This window comes from Saccopteryx bilineata, chromosome 5 (assembly GCF_036850765.1).
Source record: "Saccopteryx bilineata isolate mSacBil1 chromosome 5, mSacBil1_pri_phased_curated, whole genome shotgun sequence".
In the NCBI taxonomy this organism is placed as follows: Eukaryota; Metazoa; Chordata; class Mammalia; order Chiroptera; family Emballonuridae; genus Saccopteryx; species Saccopteryx bilineata.
Window position 1 is genome coordinate 28,248,995 of NC_089494.1, and position 21,215 is coordinate 28,270,209.

The window sequence follows — 21,215 nt, forward strand, 5'->3', positions numbered from 1 at the left end:
AGTTTACCCTGCAGTACATTTGACATATCTCCGATGCTCTCCCAGCCCTCTTCAGTGAGAGCCTTTAAGAATGACTTCCATAAAATGGTGCACTTGGTTTCCCAGAGGGCGTGTTGCCCAGGAGACTGGGGTCCCAGGTGTCTGATGAAGATTTCAGGGAGACTTTCAGGATATTGTTTATTTTAGGTTTGGGAAGATAGGGAAGAAGTGGAAGTGATCTTTGATTGAACGAATATTAAACCCATTATAGAGTTCCACATTTTTGTCCCCACAGAAGAATGGCCAGGTTTAAACAAGCAAGCCAGCAAACATTTTCTACTTTTAAGCCAGTTCGATACCTAGAATGAGAGGGGCTGAAATCACATGGGCTGTCCTGCTTGCCTGTGAGTGCTTGGGTCTTTGTTGCAAATCAGGGTGCTTTATTCACTTAACATAATCCTTAGCATTGAGCTAGGCCTTGCTTAAGTGCTTTTGGTATCACAGTGGGCAAAACAGATGCCAGCATAAAGCTTATGCTTTAGTAGGGAACATAGACAATAATATGTACAAACAATATGCAGTCTGATTTTAAAGTAATGAAGTGACAGAGGTAACAGGATTTGCTGTTTTATAGAAGGTGGTGAGGTTAGGTCTCTGTGGAGGAGGTAGTTGAGTAGTAATACGAATGAAGTAAGAGATCTGGAGTATTCCAGGCAGAGGGAGGAGCAAGTGCAAAGACCCTGAGGTGGGAACATGTGAGATAGGTCATGCTAAACCTGGAAGGGTGAGGTAGGTGAGGTGATTAGAAAGGTTCACCTGGGGCCTTATATGCTTTTGACTTATTCTAAGAGTGATAGGGAGCCATTGGGGCACTCACATTTTAATTTCTTCTTAACCTCTTTCGGGTCTTAAACTTACTTGGCAGTCTAGTGAAGCTTGTGGAACCATTTGCCAAATAATGTTTTTATGCATAAAATGAAATCCAGAGGATATCACAGAAACCAATTATATGGAAATATAAGGACTAAGGTCTCCTGTAAAGGACACACATGCTCTGATTTACATTTTCAAAGGATTGCTCTGACTGCTGTGGATAGAATAGACTGAGGGCCCAGGGTGGGCGTGTGAGACCTGGGAGCTTGGAGCCAAGCTCTGTTCGTTTACACACCACAGAGCTGGAGTCTGTAAAGTAGGGTCGTGCACCACTGCTTTCTGAGTGCAGGAAGAAAAATTTATACCTTCTATTTATATTTAATTAACCCTAATTTTTTTAAAGCCAATCTAGTGAGTCTCTCTATGTTTTGTTTGTTTTTTTGTAAATGTATTGCGTAATAAATATCAGAATGCATTCATTAACCCATCAAAGAGAAGGCTTTGTTTCATGTAACATTTGCTTCATTTATGCACATACATGCATATACATGTCTCCTTGTGTGCTGCAAATTCCAATGTAAAGTGTATTTCCTCTTCTATTTTTCAATTACAGTTTACTTTCAATATCATTTTGATTTGGTTTCAGGTGTACAGCACAGTGGTTAGACAGTCATATGCTTTACAAGGTGGTCTCCCCGATATTTCCAGCACCCACCTGGCAGCACACTAAGTTATTTCAGTGTTGTTGACTATATCCCCTATGCTGTACTTCTTTTAAATGTCTATGTTGGATGTGTATTTTATAATACTCTAATATTTATATATTAGGACATGAATAAATCTACATACACCAAAGGGTATGTAGTTTTGTTTTGTTTTTTGACAGGGACAGAGAGAGAGAGTCAGAAAGAGGGATAGACAGGGACGGACAGACAAGAATGGAGAGAGATGAGAAGCATCAATTTTTGTTGCAGCACCTTAGTTTTTCATTGATTGCTTTTTCGTATGTGCCTTGACCGTGGGGCTACAGCAGACCAAGTAAATCCTTGCTCAAGTCAGTGACCTTGGGTCCAAACTGGTGAGCTTTGCTCAAACCAGATGAACCTGCACGCAAGCTGGCGACCTCAGGGTCTCGAACCTGGGTCCTCCGCATCCCCGTCCTATGCTCTATCCACTGTGCCACCGCCTGGTCAGCTTTATGTGTTTTTGATCAATCAGATTTGATGGTCATGATGAAGTAGAGAAAATTAACCTGTAAGAAACTAACAAATGCCACATTGGCTCAGACCACATTGCATGTCAGAGGCCATTTTGTGGGGCAGCATGAATTCCTGCCATGATTCACCCTTGCTAAATGTCAGTCCTGTTTCTCAAGTCTCCTTAATTCTTTTTAAGAGCCCTCGTTTGGTTATAAATCTATTTATACCTGATTAGACCTGCTGTCACTACTGAGATGACATGTACACCCCCAGGGTTAATTTCCAGATAGGAAAAGAAATTATTGACATTCCTCCTAAAATTGAAGTCACCCCGAAGAGTGAGTTTTCCTTGTAGCACTGTGAGCTGTGGGCCCTGTCATACTCCCTCGTCCAACCTCTTGTGATGTGCCTGCCTCACCACACTCCTTCTGGACTGGACTCCTAATGTGTAAGCCTCTCTCCCATCTGCCTTTTTCATATAGTATTCCTTGAATATTTTCATCCACTCTTGAGGCACAGTGAGTTGAAAGGTAGGCAATATCCCAGGTGCCATGTTGTATAGTGCTGTGAAGGTATGACATTTTCTGTTCTATACCCAGAAATAGTATCTGGAGTAGAGCAGAGGGAGAAGGGAGGGTGAGGGAGATGAGCAGGTTTTGCATGAAATTTGCTCCAGTTGTGACTGAACTACCTATTTCTTTTTCCTCCCTCCCTCCCTCCTTCCCTCCTTCCCTCCCTCCCTCCCTTTCTCCCTCCCTCCCTCCCTTCTCGCCTTCCTTCATTTCTGAAAAAAGAAACTTTCTTTTATAAAGAAAGAAACCCAAGGCTTTTATAAAATGAGAAGAAATCTGCAAGGTAGTCTGTTTGAATGAAAACTAATGCATTGTAAATATAGGTGGTTCCACCCTCAAGATCAAGCAATGGGTGCTAACTCCATGCAAAATACTGATAATTTCACCTACCTGCTTGCAAGTAGAAATTGGTTTACGGAAGTGGGTCTAGAACCCGGAAATGAGGTCAGCCTAATCCTCCTATTTCTAAACCCTAGATATGAAGTTATATTTCCAATTCCTTATATATTTTTTCTGCTCTTTTGATTTCTTAACTCTGCCTTTTTCCAGGCATCACTCCTTCATTTGGCTGAGTTTCTCCTTGTTTATTTTAAACTTTTTATCAGTGAGAATTTTCAGAAATAGCAACTTGTACATAAATTAATCAATGCTGGAAAAATAGCTTGATGAATCACTACAGTATGACTTGGCAAAACTGTCAGGGTACAGGAGGGGCTTGTCCTCAGTATGGTTCTGGGCAGCACCTAGCCGTAAGCAGGGAACAACGTTAGTGATACAATTCAGAGTCAAGTCAAACTATCTGTAGTTGCTGTTTACACAGTTGCCAAAGGGCCACTCAAATGGCCACTGGATAGGACATAGTCTGTGCCAGAATTAACCAAGAACCTACATTATTTCCTGGGAAATAACGAAATCCTTGATATTATTTGTCAAAATAAAACAAAATGGAACTAATTAAAAAAAAATCTGCCAGATGAAAAGCAAAGTTTGAAAAAAACAAAACAAAACCCCAAAGACATCCATTTTCATCTCTTTCATTTTCTCTCTGTCCTTCCTGTGTCCTTCAGAATATGGTTGCCTGTGACGGACGGGTTAGTTCGATTGTGGGATTGATTTTGGGGACTGAATATCTCTGCTTATTGCTGTAGAATGTCATAGGATTTTCGGATACCTCGTTGCAATTGGGCCGTGTTTGGTCCCCACGGTTCCAGGAACCTCCAGTTTAACCTGTATTTGAAGAGTTTTGGAGGTGGAGGGCATTTTGAATTTCTGAAGTCTTTGGTGCCTCGTTCTCTGTTTGTTGTTGTTGTGCATGCTAGATTTCCTGGAAGTAACAAAGCCTTGTGGGTAATCAATAGCATTACAAAGGGTGCCCACCTGCTACTCTGCGAGGGCACTTCTCTCCCCAGCTGGGGTCTCTTACTCCCCTTCAGCGTCCCACGCATTCATAGCTGATCTAGAGCCTCACTTCTTCTGATCCGCTCTCCATCAATATACTGGGGATGTATTTAAAGCTTAAACAGACTATGTTTTCCAATACTTCGGTTGCCCAGAGTGACTCCAGACCCAGCAGTCTGGAGCCTGAGCTCTGCAAGTTTTTGTTGACACCCCGTTAGACCTGTCCCCTCAGCCCCTCTGAGCACACGAGTGAACTGGGGAGGAAGGGGAGTTCACAGTGATTGGATATGTACCTGGGCCAGGCTCAAGAAGTATGTCTTCTACATGACCACTTATTTAAGCCTCATGATAAATGTGGGACACGTACCCCCCTCCCCCCGCATCGGACACTGCTCACAGTCTGTAATGAACTCAGAAAGATCCCAGGTTGCTAACTCCAAAGTCGATTTGACATCTCCCCTCTTCACCTTCTGTTCAGCGGGTACACTTTTCTAAAATTTTGGCTTCAAGGATCCAGAGGTGAACTTTTAACACTGCTCAGGGGTTCATTCATTACTGGCTCCCAAGGCTGAATGGGCTTCCTCCTGCGCTCCAGCTCTCCTTCATGTCTCCTTGGTTCCCTTTCAAAGACGTGCCCGCGTTCCTCGTGCCCCTTCTCGGCATCTTGTAGAGCAGTGGCTCACTAGGGCACCGATTTAATGACATGAAACTTTCAGTTGTGTTTGGCTTGATTCTAGGTGATACAAATAAAGAATTGTGGTCACTTTGTAGTCACGCTTAAAGGGGAGAAAAAAAGGTAGAAAGAAGAAAGTGAGTCAAGTTAGTCCTGGGCAGTGTCTCCTTAAGGGCTGCCGAGTGAAGGCTGAGCCGTGAAAAATGGAGGAATAATGGGACAGCCATAGATAGTCCTTTGGTACTTGTGTAGCCTGAAATTTGGGGTTTGGCCGTTTGCAAGTTATGTGAATCTTCCATGTGCCAGGCACTGTTCTAATGAATAGATAGATACTGCATATTCATTTACATATTAATTTATCCTCTCTAACCCTTGGAGGTACATACTATTATATCTCAGAAAACAGAGGCAGAGAGAGGTCCAGTTACTTAGACAATTAGAAGCAGAACTGAAAAAGGTTGACTTCAAAGCCATTGACCACTATACTAACCTGCCTTTCAGTTACAGGGCTCAGTAACTCGTGACTTCATGTGGTTTTAAAGATTTTTCATCTTAATTAGAACCAACAAACCATACAGTTGGAAGGGTAAATATTTGTCATGTTTGATGACAGACATTGATGGGCTTAAAAAAAAAAGGTCTTAGGAAAAGTCATGTGCTCTCTTTTCCACGTCCCTCCATCTGTATGTACTGTGAGAAAAGGTCACTTGAGTATGAGAGCTCGAATTTCATGCTTTTAAGCAGCTTCTCTGTGGCTAAACCCCTGCTCTACAAATTGGCTTTAAAAATATTTTGTAATAGTGTGTATCTTTCTCTAATATGAACACTCTGAAGTCATTAACTTGTGGACTTCTTAAATAGGACTTGGTGACTGTATTTCACACAAATGCCAGGAATTGTCAAGTGATTTTTGCTTTGCCCTCAGATCGTAGCCCTTTCTCGTGACTGCCCATCACTCATTTACTGGAAGGAGCAGTGGTTTGGGGAGGCCTGGGCTGTTGGCCCTGTCAGGCAGCTACCTGGCTACAGTTTGGGTGGGGGAGGAGACTGAAAAAGCTGAAATGGTAAATTACTGTAGGTTCTGGAGAAAAATAGATTAGAAGCATTTGTGGTTCAGATGAAAATAGCACATTTCCTTTCTGCTTGGACTGGGGGGGTCAAAGTGCTCCAGGGAATAGAAAATAAATAAAAATTGATCCCTCACCAGTTGGAGGAAATGCTCTGGCTCTGGAAACTGAAACGACAGCTCCAGATTTGAGGATCTTGTGAAACCACTTCTGAAGGTTAAAAAAACAATAACAACCCAAATACTGGGAGACTAAAGGAAATGTAATGTACAGTGTTTAGGAAATGTATTCTTTCAAGAATGGCTTATATAGCCCTTTCCCAAGACTGATAAACAGGTAGCAGAATCTGATCAGGCGAGTGGCCATTTTGTTCCTATCACTGACTGTGGTCATTCCATTTCTTTTTGCAGGTGAGAAGCCTTATAAGTGCTCATGGGAAGGGTGCGAGTGGCGTTTTGCACGAAGCGATGAGCTCACGAGGCACTACAGGAAACACACAGGTGCAAAGCCCTTTAAATGCAACCACTGCGACAGGTAAAGAAACTTAGAAACTAGCGGACGGGGAGGGAAGATGGTGGGTTGGAGGGCGGGCTGTCCATGTGCTTGTGGATTCATCACATGCCTGTCTCACAGCATCTCCAATCTGGGGATGCTATGTACTTCTCCACCAAGAAAACCGATGAGATAAGGGTGCCTTTTTGCATGTAATGCAGAGATAATATGAATTCTTGTTTCAGTTACACAAATATTTACTGAACACCAGCTTTGGGCCAGGAACGTTAGTCGCTGGATAGCAATAAGACACAATTTCTACCCTCAAGGAAATGATGAGACAGATCATTTTAGTATAATGTGAAAAGTAATAGGATAGAGAATGGTTACCTGTAGCTGCTTCTTTTGATCTTTTTATTAACATCAATACCATTTTCGCTCATCCTTAATAACGTGAAAGAGCAGAAAACCTGCTTAGTGGAAGGATGGTGAGTTATAAGGCTTTCCTCTGAAGTAATAGAAAAGAATTTACTGAAGACGGGTCCCATTCTTTGGGGGCCGGCACCATCCTTCCTCCTTTGAAAGTAATCACAAAGGTCTAAAAGATGGCTAAGCTTTGAGAACTTATCCTATAATTCAATTTCCAAACCTTCAGCATTTGATAGTGGAAGAGAGAGCACGTAGCAGCAGATACTACACAAGTAATAGTATCTGACAGCCTTGGCATTATCAACCAATAAAGCCCGGAATGGAGATTCTGCAGGCCAAGGTGAAGGCAGGATTAGGTTTAGACATAATCAAATAACGGGCTTGCATCTGAGCGTGTTATCCTTCTAATCCTATTTCTGTGTTTAAAAGGAAGCTTAAGAAAATTAACCATCTTTTTAATGCAATACTAAAGGTCTCGGTTATGATGAGAAAAATGCTTCTAATACGATAAAAGCCCTGAAAGCCTCAGGGTTCCCCGGCTTGGCCAGCCGCTCACAGGATGGCAGGAGGGGCGTGCAGGATGTCCACCGAGGTCTGGTTCTCCTTGGGAGGAAATTTGATCGCTTTCGCATCCTGCCTGCCGGGTCCCTGTGCCGGCCCCTCCCCTCTCCAGGCCTTCCTCTGGCGTGGTGTGTGTTTGTTTGGAGAGCAGGTCAGGGGTGGCCAAGTCACATGTGTGGCCAGTTGGCTTGGAGCTTCTTTAAGATGCTTATAAAGGAGCATTCATGTTTTTCCTCTTTTTTTTTCCTTCTTCCTGAAGAGGCTATTTTCCTCTTATCTTCATTCTTTAAGAACTAAATAAAGCCCCCATGCCTTCTGGAACCCAGAGATAACCTCCCACCCAGGGCTGAGGAAGTACACTTCTCAGAGCTATTGTCCTTCATTCCTTTGGAGCTTTCTTCTGCTACCCAAGAATACAACCTGTTGTTTATTTCTACCCCATTACCTAAATGTCCTAGCAGCTCTTCCATGGATTATACTTCAGGCATGGTTCTCCTTGTTTGACAACTTCCCCCCACTCCCACCTCAAGTTTCTTCCTCTCTAGCCCTGGCTACTAATAAAGAAGCAACATAGATGCTGAGTCTTTGCCCCAGGAGTTTGAGAAAGGGCATTATACCCACTCTGTGAGTTGTCAGAGTGTATACAGGAGGTGCACACATTAATCCCAGCCCTGAAGGGCGGGGAGGCTGTTACTTGGAGATTGTGCATTGTGGATCACCTTCATCCTTGGAAATGGACAGAGTTCTTCTGGGGAAATTGCCAGTTAGTCTTTCTTTCTTAATATCAACTGACTTATTGTGAAATTTACAACTGTGTAGCTGTTGACATATTGGAATTAAATCTGATGGTGTGCTTTAATGAGAAATATTTCAAACCAACTAGATAATTCAGTGAAGGCTATGTCAGAGATGGGCAATTTGGTTAGTCTTTTTGCTTCATCAAAACATACTATGGTTTCTGGGGCTAGAAATTTTCTAGGCAGATGGTACAAGTTCTGCAGCATAGTATTTGGGAGAGATTATGAATAGCGCAAAGTCCTGTGGCATCGGCCAGTCGTCAGTGCATTTTCAACAATGTCAGAAATGAGGGGTTGGACTCTCATCAGTGTCTTATGACAGGCAGCACCTTGCCTTTCAACTGCAGGGGCTGTGCTAAGAATAGCGCAGTTCTGGGAGGTGGCATCGGTAACTGGAGTGGGTCCAGGGCGGATGAAAGGAAAGCTGGAGCAGGTGGGGAGCTGGTGTTCCTTCGAAGACTCTTTCCTTCCGAAGCAGAGGGCATCTGTAGCCCTGAGCAGGACACCGGATCCTCCTGGCACCGCCCTGTGTCAGCGTGAGAAACCTACCTCTTGCCTCTTCTAAATTTGAGCACTCGGACCCTATTTAGAGGCTAAGCTGGGATTGGGGTTTCCTTTTCTTAAAGCATGGACCATGTATACTTTTATTTTGCATACAGGCTAGAATAAAAGATACATGTGTATGTTTTGCTAACATTTAAAATTTCTAGAGGTCATAAAAATCTGTATTTCTGGCTTTGTCTGGAAAAATCAGATGATCTAGTAACGTGGTCTCCTGTTCCCAGGGACCAGGGGCCATAATTTCCTGGAGCCATTTGAAATGGCCATGTGACCACTAATTTCTCACTGTTCCCACCACTCCCTGTGGTCTCCCAACATGAAGGCAAACTGTCAGCTGACATGGATCACCACCACACTTGCTCTGTTGTGCTCTTACAGAGAGCAGTATTTCTTTGTAGCCACACCTTATCTAAAGTGGAATCACACAGTGCTGTGTTTCTTTTTCTTTTTCTTTTTTGCCTTTTTATTGGATTTATTGGGGTGATGCTAGTTAATAAAATATAAATCAACAAACAACAAGTGCTGGCGAGGGTGTGGAGAAAGGGGGACCCTCGTGCACTGCTGATGGGAATGAAGATTGGTGGTATAGCCACTGTAGAAAGAAAACAGTATGAGTTACCTCAAAAAATTTTTTTAAAAGTACTGTGTGTTTCTTACACTTGACCCACTGCCATGTTTACTTTATCTGCCTTCCCTGAAGACATTGGGCTTTGGGACTCCTGGCTGCAGGTCTGGGCTGGGGACAAATGCAGTGAGGTGACTCGGTCAATTCCTTACCGTTGTAAACCATGCCAGCCCACTGAGTGACCAGCGGCCAGAGGATGAATCTGTGTCTCAGCCCCTCGAGCATGAGGCTGCTGATGGTGACGAAAGGCTCTGCTCCCACTAGTGACAATAGGTAGGCCATTGTTCTGCCGACTCAGCACAGTTATAAGCCAGGGAGACTGCTACCAGTAAGGACCTCCAAGATCTTGGGCAGATTTCGATCTTTGAGTCAGCTCGCTATAGGCGGTAAGAAACATCAGCCATTGTCAAGCCCTCTGGGGCCCTAGAGGGTTGCTGTTGGCTTAATGCCGGCATGACTTTAGTGTGCCTTTTTCGTAAGCAAGAGAAACGACCATAGGGGTTTGACTGCTTCTCTGTGATGAACAAATTTCGATCATTAAGGACCTTCTTATTTAAGGTCATCTGCCTACTGTCTAGTCATAAATACCCTCTGGGGGTATATTACCCTTAGAATTATTTGATTCTACATTTTTCAATGCTGAGTTTATCTATTATCTTATATTATTCCTATGTAGAGCTCAGTAATAAATTAATAAATATAAATTAATCATGGATAAGTATCTTGCTGGTGTATTGAATTTAAATAAAAACCTCAGTGGAGAGGGCCCTAATCTCATGCTAAGTATCATATACTTCTTAGAGTTTGAACATAGAATGATGCTAGTTTAATTCTGGAGGGACACAATTATAGTTCATATCATGTTAAAGATCTAGTGGGTTTTTTTCCATTTATTTATTTTTTTCTGAAAGAAATAGAAGGCTTGCACATATATTGCTAGATACCCAGCACAGAGTAGGCACCTGGTAAAGGTGGAATAGAAGTCTAGAACATATACATTACTGAATGGCTATTGCAAGTGAAGCTGTGTATCAAGAATATTGTTTTCCTCTAAGTTCCCAGAATAGCGGAAGGAAAGGAAAGAGGCTGTGTCCACTACTAAGCCTTCCCCTTCACTTCCTGCCTGCTCAGATCCCCACGGCTCCCTTCGGAACAGGCAGACCACCTCATCTCTGTTTGGTTGCCTTCTCACAGACCTTTACTAATCAGGCCTGACCAGACTAACTTATGCACTAGCTTTCTAGTTGCTGCCATTACCACTTGCCACAAATGTAATGTCATTTTCATCTATCTTTACAAATGTATTATCTAATAGTTCTGTAGGTGAGAAGTCCAACACAGGTCTTACTGGGTTAAAATCAAAGTATCAGAAGGGCTGCGTTTTTTCTAGAAGCTCTAAAAGAGAACCCATTTCCTTGTCTTTATAGCTTCTACAGGCTGACCCCATTTCTTGCCTCCTGACCCCATTTCCCCATCATCCAAGCTGTCGAGTCCTTCCCATGCTGCCAGTTCCTCTGCTTTTCTCTTTCAATTTCCTCTTTCATTTATAAGGACCTTGTGAAGACATTAGTTCTGCCCAGAAAATGCAGAATTATCTCCCTCTTTTATGATCAGCTGATTAGCAAATTCCATCTATAACCTTAATTCTCCTTTGCCTTGTAACCTAACATACTTAGAAGTTCTGGGAATTAGGTGTAGATTTGGAGAGGGGAAACCATTCATTATTATACCTGCTACATACTCCTTAAATTTACATTTCAGCCCTCCCTTCTTCTCGGCTTGAAAAGCAGGTGTGGCTAAGAACCTGGGATTTGGAGTCAGACTACTTGGGTTCAAATCTCAGCTTTGCTTCTTTGTGATGAATACCTACCTCATCTGGTTGTGGAAATAAGAATGGTACCTTCTTTCAAGACTTTTTGTAATGATATTAACTTTAAGGAATTGCCTGCAGAAAGAAGTTTTCAATTTAGATCTTCTTTCTCTAGGCTGTTGGGATAAAAGGAGAAAGAGAGGCAGGGAAGTGAGAAGGGAAGAAAAGAGATCAGGTAGTGGACACTACTGAGTGTACCTTCCGGAGATAACAGAATTATGCACATTAAATGCTGAATTCCCTGCAGGCTATATTGCTTTTCTGTGTACCAATGGCATTGAGTACTTGCTGTTAAAGAAAATTGATTTCTGTTATATAGAAAATCAAATCCCCAATGGCACTCTGATGGTACTCAAAGGACTAACCCAAATATCTTGCTCATTCTAAATCGGAGCCTGAAATAAGTTGGTATTAGAACTGTTATTATTCAACATGTTACTGGATTAGGATGTTTTCTACTATTCTTTTCCCATTCTTATATATTTTTTAAATTTTACCCTTGTTCTGTTTTACTTCGTTTCCTTAGGGTTCTATCCTGCACATGTACCTGTTTAAGTAGTGAACACAGTGTATAGAGAATGTAGGGGTCAGGGAACAGAGTGGGGTTTTTTGTTTGTTTTTAAAATAAACAAACACAGGGAAATCCTGCAGTGAACAAGAAAGCTTGCTAACCTGAACAGGACAACTCGCTAACATCCTAACAAGAATTTTGAACTGTGAAGGTTTCTGGGGCTCAAAGGGAGCCAGGGAATACTCTCCCAGGTAGGAGAGTGGCCAGTTGTAGGAGAAGAATCCAGAGGGAGAGCACACACTCAGAGCTAAGATTGACTGCTATCTCGTGTGCTGACTTCACTTCTCGCCAGAGCCTTAGATTGTAGGCTTCAGGGATATGGAAATGCCCACCTTATTAGTTAGAACAGGCATCCCTAAACTACAGCCAGCGGGCGCATGCGGCCCCCTGAGGCCATTTATCTGCCCCCCCCCCCCCCCCCGCTGTACTTCCGGAAGGGGCACCTCTTTCATTGGTGGTTAGTGAGAGGAGCACTGTATGTGGCGGCCCTCCAATGGTCCGAGGGACAGTGAACTGGCCCCTTGTGTAAAAAATTTGGGGACCCCTGAAAGATACAGACACCAGATTCAGACTAGTGTTGGCCTTTAAGGGTATTTATTAGCTCAGGTAACTAAGAACAGGTGTGTCTTTGGGCTTGGCTGGATCCAGGTTCTCAGATGTTGTCATCAGGACTCTCTCTCTCTCATTCTATTCTCTGGCCCAAGTTTTCTCTCCTGACTTCATTCTCAAGCAGGCTATTTCCCACATGGCAGTGTGGACACCAGCAGCTCTAGGCTTCAATCTTAGTAGCTTAGCAGCCCCAGTGGAAAGAAAGCTGCTTTCTTCCTTTAATTTCATCAAATGCCCCAGGACAGGCTCTCGTTGATCTTTATGGGTCACAGGATTTACTTAGTGGATCACTATCGTCATAACTTCAGCCTTAGGAGGAGGGTCAGCCCATACAACTAGAATGCAGGAGAGTTGCTGCCCAAGGGAAAGTCACATTGGTGATGTTATAAGAAATGAGAAGGCGTGAAGATAGCCACTGCATCTCCTGTGAAGGTTGGGAAGACCCAGTGGTGAACCTTAGGTGCCAAGAAACAGTGTCAAACAAGTAGATTTGCAGGTCTACCTGGGACCTCATCTCAATTCTGTCCCTCAATAGCTGTGGGACCCTAACCTCGCTTTCCTTACCACACATACACAAAAGGGTGTAAACTCTTACCATGGAAGGTTGCTGAGGACATCACTGGGGTGATGCTGGGGAAGCACCTACCATATGCCTGCATATTACACCACACTCAGGAAACGTGAGCTCCCTCTTCATCTTTCTGTTGAGATGAACTTAGTGTCTGTGTAAACCTGTAGGTATCGTAGGCAGTGTTTCTGGGCTTTCGTTGTGAAGCTCAAGGCTGAACTTTGGGTGCGGAAATGTTAGAGTTCCACCATATATTAATACAGGCTAATCATTCATGGAGTGTTTGTAGTATTCAGGCATGACCCATGTTGTTTCCAAAGCATTTGCATATTTATTTCTTCTTTATTAATGACAATTATGATCATAATAGTTAACATTCATTGAGATCTTATTATGTCCCATGCAATAGTTTAAGCAATTTGCATAGGTAGTCTTATTTAATCCTCACAACTAAGCTATGAGTTAAATGCCCCGATGATCATCACATTATGAAGAAGTAATTAAGGCATGGAGAGGTTAACATGCTTGGAGTCACACAGCTGTTGGGAGAGCTGGGATTTAAACCCAAGCAATCTCCCCCCTGAGCTCACCTTCCTAACATGCTACCTTGTTTCTCAGTCCTCATGTCCTGACTCTCTTTAAGGGAGGGTTAATCATTTTCTGAGGGGTGATGGAAGTTGAGTTTTTTGCCTGGACCCCTCTAATATCCTTGTTGTTTATATTTCCTAGGTGTTTTTCCAGGTCTGACCATCTTGCCCTCCATATGAAGAGACATATCTAAAAATCCTGAAGGCCAGAGTTGCCATGATGTCGGCCGTTGTCCGAAGGAAATGCCATGAGGCGGGGGCTGGACTTCAGGCAGGGACCCATTGCCTCACAGAAGAAAGTTCTCACTTCTAAACCTCTGTGTACACACACACAGACACACACACACTCTCTCACACAGAACCCCCTCCACCACCACACACACTATCTTGCACTCAGCTCTATTTAAAATATATACGTCTATCCTTCATGCCTTGCCCTAGCCAGATGGTAGAAGACAAAGAAGAGGGAAACCGGGTGAACTCAGCAAGGCAGACTGGCTGCTCACTTCAGCACTATTGGAATTATTTCCTGCCGTTGCCAATGGAAATCAGAGAAAATGGATGTGACGTTGCTGCAGGTGGACAGCCGTAAGAGGGGCTTATCTCTAACTTGCTTCTCAGTGCAACTTGATAGGAGAATACAACGTCTTAAAGTTGCATATGTGTAGCACTAACGTTTCTTTTTAAATAGTTGGGGGAAAATGACCTAGAAAACCAAATTGCAGTTTGGTAGCCAAAATTAACTCCTGGTTTATTTGTCCTTTGTGTTTGAAAAGTCCTACTATTCCGTGCGTCCAACTTCCTCAAAGAACTGTTGATCGGTTTTGGTTCTTCTTAGTACCATTGAGATCTTTCGAGTCGATACCAACGGCCTTAGCGGCGACGGACTCTGGAATAACACCTTACCCCTTTCTGGCCTGCATTTCTCTAGACTTCACTCTTAAGGGAGGAGTTTTCTTTTCTTACTTTTTGATCTTGCACACCATATGCACTAGGGATTCTGGAAACTTCTAGCATGACTGCAAAGTGGCCAAGAGAATAAAGTCCTTGATGATAAATCACAGTCTATCCCTTGAGCCTCACCTTATTGCCAGTGCTAGATTTTTTCTTTTTAATCTCTCTGTTTTTTGCTAACGAAAACTTGAAAGGCTTATTTTGGAAGCTTAAATGTTTTATCTGTTCTCCATGGACTAAACCTCTCCAGGACTCTCTCAGCACCTGGATGTCTGGCTCTCGAAGCAGCCAATCAGATGGGACATCACAGTTCTCTCCTCCCCTTGAGGCGTCATGACCTCAGCTCATAGTGGTCAACCCTGTGCTGTGTGTCATTGCTACCCTGTGCCCAGTTTCAGCGTAGATGCTGCTAGTCTCAAAGGGCAGCTGCACGTTGAACCTAACTCTGGGTTATGACCTGACAAAAAGCCAAAAATACCACTCCTTCCTGGGGAAAACGGAAGATGCCTCCCAAGTCTAGTGGCTTCAAAAAACATCATCCTCTCTTCTTCTCTCATACCCACTGAGCTATGTTACTCCACTTGTTAAAACACACAGTTCAAAAATGCCGTTGTGGGAATGAAGGGTGGACATTTAAGGAAAGGGTTGAGATGTTTCTCTCGTCTGTCTAAAAGGAGAGATGTATTTCTAATTTTTTTTTTCTGGCTAGGCCCATCATGACTTGTGACCTAGAGCACCCAGGATCAACAGAGGCCTCACGTTTACTCTGCAGATTGACTCCAAGGGGGTTACATTTCTTACTTTTCATCCCACACACACTTCCAATATCGGTCTCTATCTACCCGCATTCCTAGCTAGCTGGCACTGGCCTCAACTCCAAAGACTGCCTTTAGGACCATTAAATGGCCTATGCAAGCAGGCGGGGTGGTTATTAGGACAGATTGTATATTTTGTATATTCTGGGACCATCCCTTCAAGACACGTCTAAAAAAAAATGGCATTTGGTCCGCACACGGTTGCTGCTCCTTCATACCAGCTGGCTCCCCTCCTGCCCTCCTCTGACTGTCTGACTCATTGACTGTTAAAAGGCCACCCCATACCTAGTTGGGATGCAAAACTGAAGCCTTTAAGTGGAAGTAATAACATAAGAAACACAAATACATTTATGACAGCAACCTTCAAGATCCTTGGCATTTGGTTTCCTCAGCCTTCTGCAACCTTTGATTTCACTGAAATGTTGAAACTACTCATCTGAGGGTAAAGGAGCTTTCTTGTCACAAATGTTGTAGCTGCCAATTGGACACGTGGGGCATTCTGAAGTCTGGCCCTTAAACCTTACTTTCTCTTTTTCCTTTTTTTCAATTTAGACCAAAAATAAAATAAAATAAAATAAAAAAAAACCCAACCCATAACAAAACAACAACAATAAAAAAACCACCCTAAAACACATACACACAAAAATCTGCCCCTTTGCTGGAGGCAGTTATGTATATGTTAGTTGGAGGGTATTTTAAAAAAATCAGTTTTATTCCAAAGATTTAAAACTAGACATGACTTAGAAACAATTTCTGGAGCACTGCTTGCTGACAATCTCGTAGTTCTCTACTGCATTCGAGTGCATTTCACGGCCAGTCCAGCAGGGCGTACCACGGGGTTATATTTGAATGTGTGGTGCATCATTTCTGGATGAAGGATGTGGGGGGACCTTGAACCTCAGCTGTATTTAACTGTAGCGCCTCCAGTCAGTGCACTAGATGAAACTTTAGACACCCCACATTTTGTTGGTTCGCTCGTTTCCCTTTCTATAGCAGCCTCCAGCACAAATGCACGCACACATCAGTGATGGCATTTGCCATGGCTGCCACGATTTACAAATGTTCTCTCCCCAGCTGGGGCTGCTCTCGCCTCTTGAAATGCTATTATTAAGGGTTTATAATACTTAATTTAATTTTTGAACTAACCAATGCAAGGCTCTATTAAAAAGAAAGTTAAAAAAAAAAGAAGAAGAATGCAAAAAGAGTAATCATTGCTTGTTTGCTCCCTGTTGTCATCTGTGGTCTTGAAAAGATCTCATTTGAATGTGGTGGAACAAAGGCCCTTTGGTCCTCATCAGTGTCTGAACTGTTCTGTAATTCCTCTCTCTTTTGTATCAGTGAGGTCCTTTGTAATCTGCTCCTGACCTTTCTCAGAGCAGGGTGCGCTGAACCGTGATGGTGGGGCTTGCTTGCTTGCTTCCGAGTCATTTGTTGACTGTGAGAATTGGCCTGAGAATTTGGTGGGTGCTAAGTGGATGGCTTTGAAACTCTTCTTCTCTAGCCCAGTTGACACCTGTGGATGGTAACCAGTCCTGACCGTGGGAGGGGGGGGGTATAATCCCAGTCATTCTGGAAATGAATTTGTGATAGAATGCCCATCATCTCCAAAATGGCAGAGGTGATTGGTAAGAGCCTGTTGGAATGAACAGGCTTTCCTAGAAATGACCTGAAAATATTTGGCTCCCAAACGGACAGGTTATTTAAAACAGAGCTTTAATGGACATTTGAAATACATCAAACGGTTTTCTCATTTCAATTGTTACTTCCCAATGTTCCAGGGGCTCCCAAATTTGAAAGGAAAGCCTGGCCTAGTGTTTCTTGTGAGTGTCTTCTCACACACACGTAATCCGGGGCTCCGAGTTCCATGTAGAGAACAAGAGTATTTCTAAGCCATTGACAATTTTGACAGTTTTCTTTATTTCAAGTTGTGCTTCTTTCTCCTACCACCTGGCTGTAAGTCAAAGATGTGGAAACCTGAAATGCTATGCTGCTGCTAGCTACTGGCCTCCTGCCCCACTAACGGTTAATCTGCCCAACTTAATGCCTGGTGGTGATGACGATTACATCCAGAAAAGAGATGTTTGGATTCCGTGACAAAGCTGCATTTTATAAAAATATCAGAAACCCCAAAATGAACTTCATGCCGACCATTTCCTTCTCCTCCCTACATGCTTTCCCTTGCAAAGCCCTTCAAATACCCCAACTCCTCCCCTCCTGTGCCTCCTTGTGCCCTTTTTACATCTTTGATTGCCTGATTCTAACAGGGTAAAAAGACAGCCAACCTCACGCATGATTAGCAGAACTGATTCCTATTTTTGAAAAAATCTTCTTTGAATCTAAAAGCCAGAGAAGATTTTTTCAAGGATTTTAGTTTGGGATAAGCTTCCAGATAAGCCATGTCTATTTGCATCAAAGGGGAAATCAACGGGACATTCAGGGCAGCTCATCCATCGTGCCCAGAGCGTCCTGCCTGTAGCCCCCACTTCTCAATTCTATGGCAGAGTCGGAAAGAAAGACACTCGAGCGGCAAGATCAGCAAAACCTAGTGATTTGTTTTATTGGTTCAAAATGGTCTCCTCTATGGAAGGCACTTGGTAAAATAATAAAATGCAGTGCAAAGTGCTTTTGTCTTTTGCATGAGTTGGTTTTAGGAGGAGGAGGAGGAAGAAGGTAGGGAAAGTCAGAGACGCAGCACATTGAACTACAAAGATCAGGTTCATTGTTTCTTTTTTAATAAAAATCTTATGAAGGCCAGCATGTCTGCCAAAGTTTTGCACCCAGATCTTTGCCAAAGTGAATATTCATTAAGTAGAACCTGGTTGCGGAAGCTTTCCCTGGCTTCTTCCGGAAGTGGCCGCCTGCCAAGCGTGGAGTGAGGGCAGGAAGAGAGAATTTGCTTTCTGAGTCTGGATTAAATTTCGGTAAACATGGTGATATCTCAGTTTGAAAACGAGAGGGGCTGGCCTGAGCATACATCAGTGCCTCTTTGATGGCCTACTTTCCTCCATGAGCCTCATTGAGAATACTTGAGATGGAACAAGAAAAATGTGTCCAAGGAAGCAAACACTGCTCTCAGTGCGAGATCCCATGACTGACTGCCTGAGGCTTCAGGGTTTCCTCTGGCTTTTAACACTCTCTCTTAAACCTCCTCTGCTGGTTCCTGACAGATCCCAGAAAAGGGGGTAATAAAGCTGCAATGAACTTTCTTATGTGCACCCTTCCGATCTAGTACTGTATTCTTCAGGTGTTTTGCATTTAAGTATAAGTCCTCGGGAAACAGGTATTAAAATGGAGAGAGAAATCCTAGGCCATCGCTTCACAAATATCCCAAACAAGATACTCTTCAAACAGGGCTCCCTCTAAATGGTCATGAGGGAAGGTTGATCCGTTCTTTGTTGGGGACTGTTTATACAATTTTTTTCAACTGTGAGCTTTGGAATTGTAAATTGCTTTGACTCCAGCTTCTGTCTACTGCCATAAAATGGACCCCACATCAGAATAATGAGGGTGGTATGCCGCACACACCGAGAAGTGTGCATGTGTACCTATTGTACCTTCGCAGAAGGAAAACAGGCTACAGACGTTTGAGAGGCGTAGCCACCAGTGCCTAATATCTTTCTGGAGGGATGGATGCTTATAATCGCCAGTATATCGAAACCACACTGCGAGTTCCACATAAAGGGGAAGGGCTGAGGGTGGGGACAGGGACATTTTAATCATAGGCCTTTGGGCCAGAGACAGAATAATTTCTGTACATCTTGGTCCTCAGAGGCTTTTGCTCATTGGCTGGTTCTCAACCTTTTTTTCTTTTTTTCCCCCCAGCATGCATTTCCTACACTCACACTTAATTTCCTTATCTTTCACTTCTGCTTCATTCCAGGGAGGAAAAGTACACCTGTAATGGCCAAGATCTCCTTGCTAACACAGAGGCAAAAATAAATGTTTCATATTTTTGAAGCCTCCCCTTCCTTTCCACAAAACTCCCCCCCCACACCTTCTCGCTCGTCATCCCCTCCCTCCCCCTCCCCCACATCTTCCCCGCCACCACCATTTTTCTTTCAACTCACTATGATCCTCTTAACAGTTGGCTTGAAGAAATTTATTTTTGCACTATACATTTTCTTTTTGCCAGATGTGTCTAACAAGTGTGTTTGGAGAGACCTACTCCCAGCCCCCTCCCCTGCCCGCCTGCCCGGTCACATTCTCTCAGGCCTTCTCTGGTATTTATAATATATCACAGAAGTACCCAGTCTTATAGCCCTCGGTTATGCCTTTTTTTGACATTTTATTTTTTTTAAGCTTTTTATATATATATATATATAAATATATTACTTTGTCAAGTTTTTTTGCTGTACAAAAGTCTTAAGATTTAAAACTATTATTTGTATTATATGATGGTGGTATGTTAATGTTACAAAATTATTAATGAAGAAAAAATTTATTTTTGTTACTGGTCTGTTTCATAATTCTTTTTTAAATTGGTATATTGTAAGATATCTATGCAAAAAATGTTATGTGACGCATTTTTATTTAAGAATGTAATATGTGTAATAAACAGTAGAATGTGTTTGGCCTTGGAATGCCTTACTGTATTTCTCCTTAGCTTATTTCATTGAGAAAGGAAAACTCTCAAAGAGACATAAATGGGTCCTTATATACCTCATGAGAATTTTTGTTCTCTCAGAGAGAAAGGGAAAGCGAAAGACTGTATTAGGTCATTTTTCTTTGGGGGAGTGTGTGTGTGTGTGTGTGTGTGTGTGCATTTTATGGTTTCAGTGAGGTAACTCAGTGCCCAAATAGGGTGGAACATTGAAGATAGTTTATTTCTTTGAGGGGAGGAAAGGAACAAATTATTGGAGGTTATGAAAAGCATTATTTTAGAATGAGGTGGGTTATGGGATGTTATTTGTTTAGGGGGTTAAGGGAGGCTTACTGAAAGAAGTTTATTTGGTGAGCGAGGGATCGTTTGTTGTGGGATAGTGTGAAATAGAAACATATTTGGCAAAGGTGACTTGAAGCAGTTAGTGGAGGAGTGAAGAGGGCCCAGGTGAGGGAATAATGTAGGTGAGAGGCGGGAGGAGTCCATTTACAAGAGGTAACCAAGTGGGGAAGAGCTGACTAATCAGGCAGAGCACTTTGGGTGCCATTACATGGTGCGGAAAGTGAGGGGCAAATATAAGCTGTTCCAGACACTGAGAAGAGGGAGATGAAAGGCCTAGGGGGAATGCCCAGAAGGAGAAAGGACGCTGACTAAAATCTCTTCTTCCACCCATCATTTCCGGGAAAGAACCTCCAAGTCAGGAGGACTGTAAAGAGTCTAACTGGTGTTACTATCCCAACATCCCTTGCAGGTGATTCCCCAAGAAAAGTCTTATCGTTCACTGGAAACAATAAATGCATCTGTCACTTACATGGGACACAGTGCTACTCAAGTTTTTCTTATCACTCTCTGGGCTCTGGAAAAGGATACAATGGTGAATCACATCTGTCCTTCATCAAAGGAGTCTGACAAACTTCTCAATAAATATGCACATTCAAGACTGTGGCTACAGCGACTGGCTTGCTGCGTTGGTACAGACCTGTCTCAGAACAGGAAAGCAGGTGTAAGGAGCGTCACAGTGGGTCTGGCAAGAAGCTGAGGGACTGTGTTCTCAGCCTAATAAAACTTAAGGTAAAGACCACGGTTGATGCTGCAAGGGGCAGGGAAATGTTCCTGAAAACTGTAAATATCAGCTGCCATGTCTTTCAAGCAGAAAAGTGAGCTAGCCGGTCAACGGGGCAACCTAAGGTTAACTGACAAACTGCAGGATCCACTGGGAAAAACACTGGGCCCAGAGTCTGCAGTCCTGCCTCCTGGTCCCTGGTCATTTAGTAGATCCACAGCTAGATGAGTAACCACCTCAAAACCAAAGTTTACCTAGAAATTTCTTTGCATGATAAAGTACAAGACAGCTTTGCAGTCTTACTTAGAACAAAGCTATTGTTCTGTAATTATAAACCTGACTTATAAAAAAT

The 21,215-nt window shown here is 43.0% G+C and overlaps 1 protein-coding gene across 3 annotated transcripts in view; it reads left to right on the forward strand.

Annotated features, from left to right (window-relative positions):
* The window catches only part of KLF7 (KLF transcription factor 7), a 90,558-nt gene extending 73,048 nt beyond the window's left edge, over positions 1 to 17,510 (forward strand). For all 3 annotated transcript variants that reach the window (XM_066278715.1, XM_066278716.1, XM_066278718.1), the window contains exons 3-4: positions 6,172 to 6,295; positions 13,574 to 17,510. In XM_066278715.1, the coding sequence (XP_066134812.1) occupies positions 6,172 to 6,295; positions 13,574 to 13,625 (176 nt within the window). In that variant the 3' untranslated portion in view covers positions 13,626 to 17,510. The remainder of the gene's footprint in view (positions 1 to 6,171; positions 6,296 to 13,573) is intronic.
* Positions 17,511 to 21,215: the final 3,705 nt, after the last annotated feature.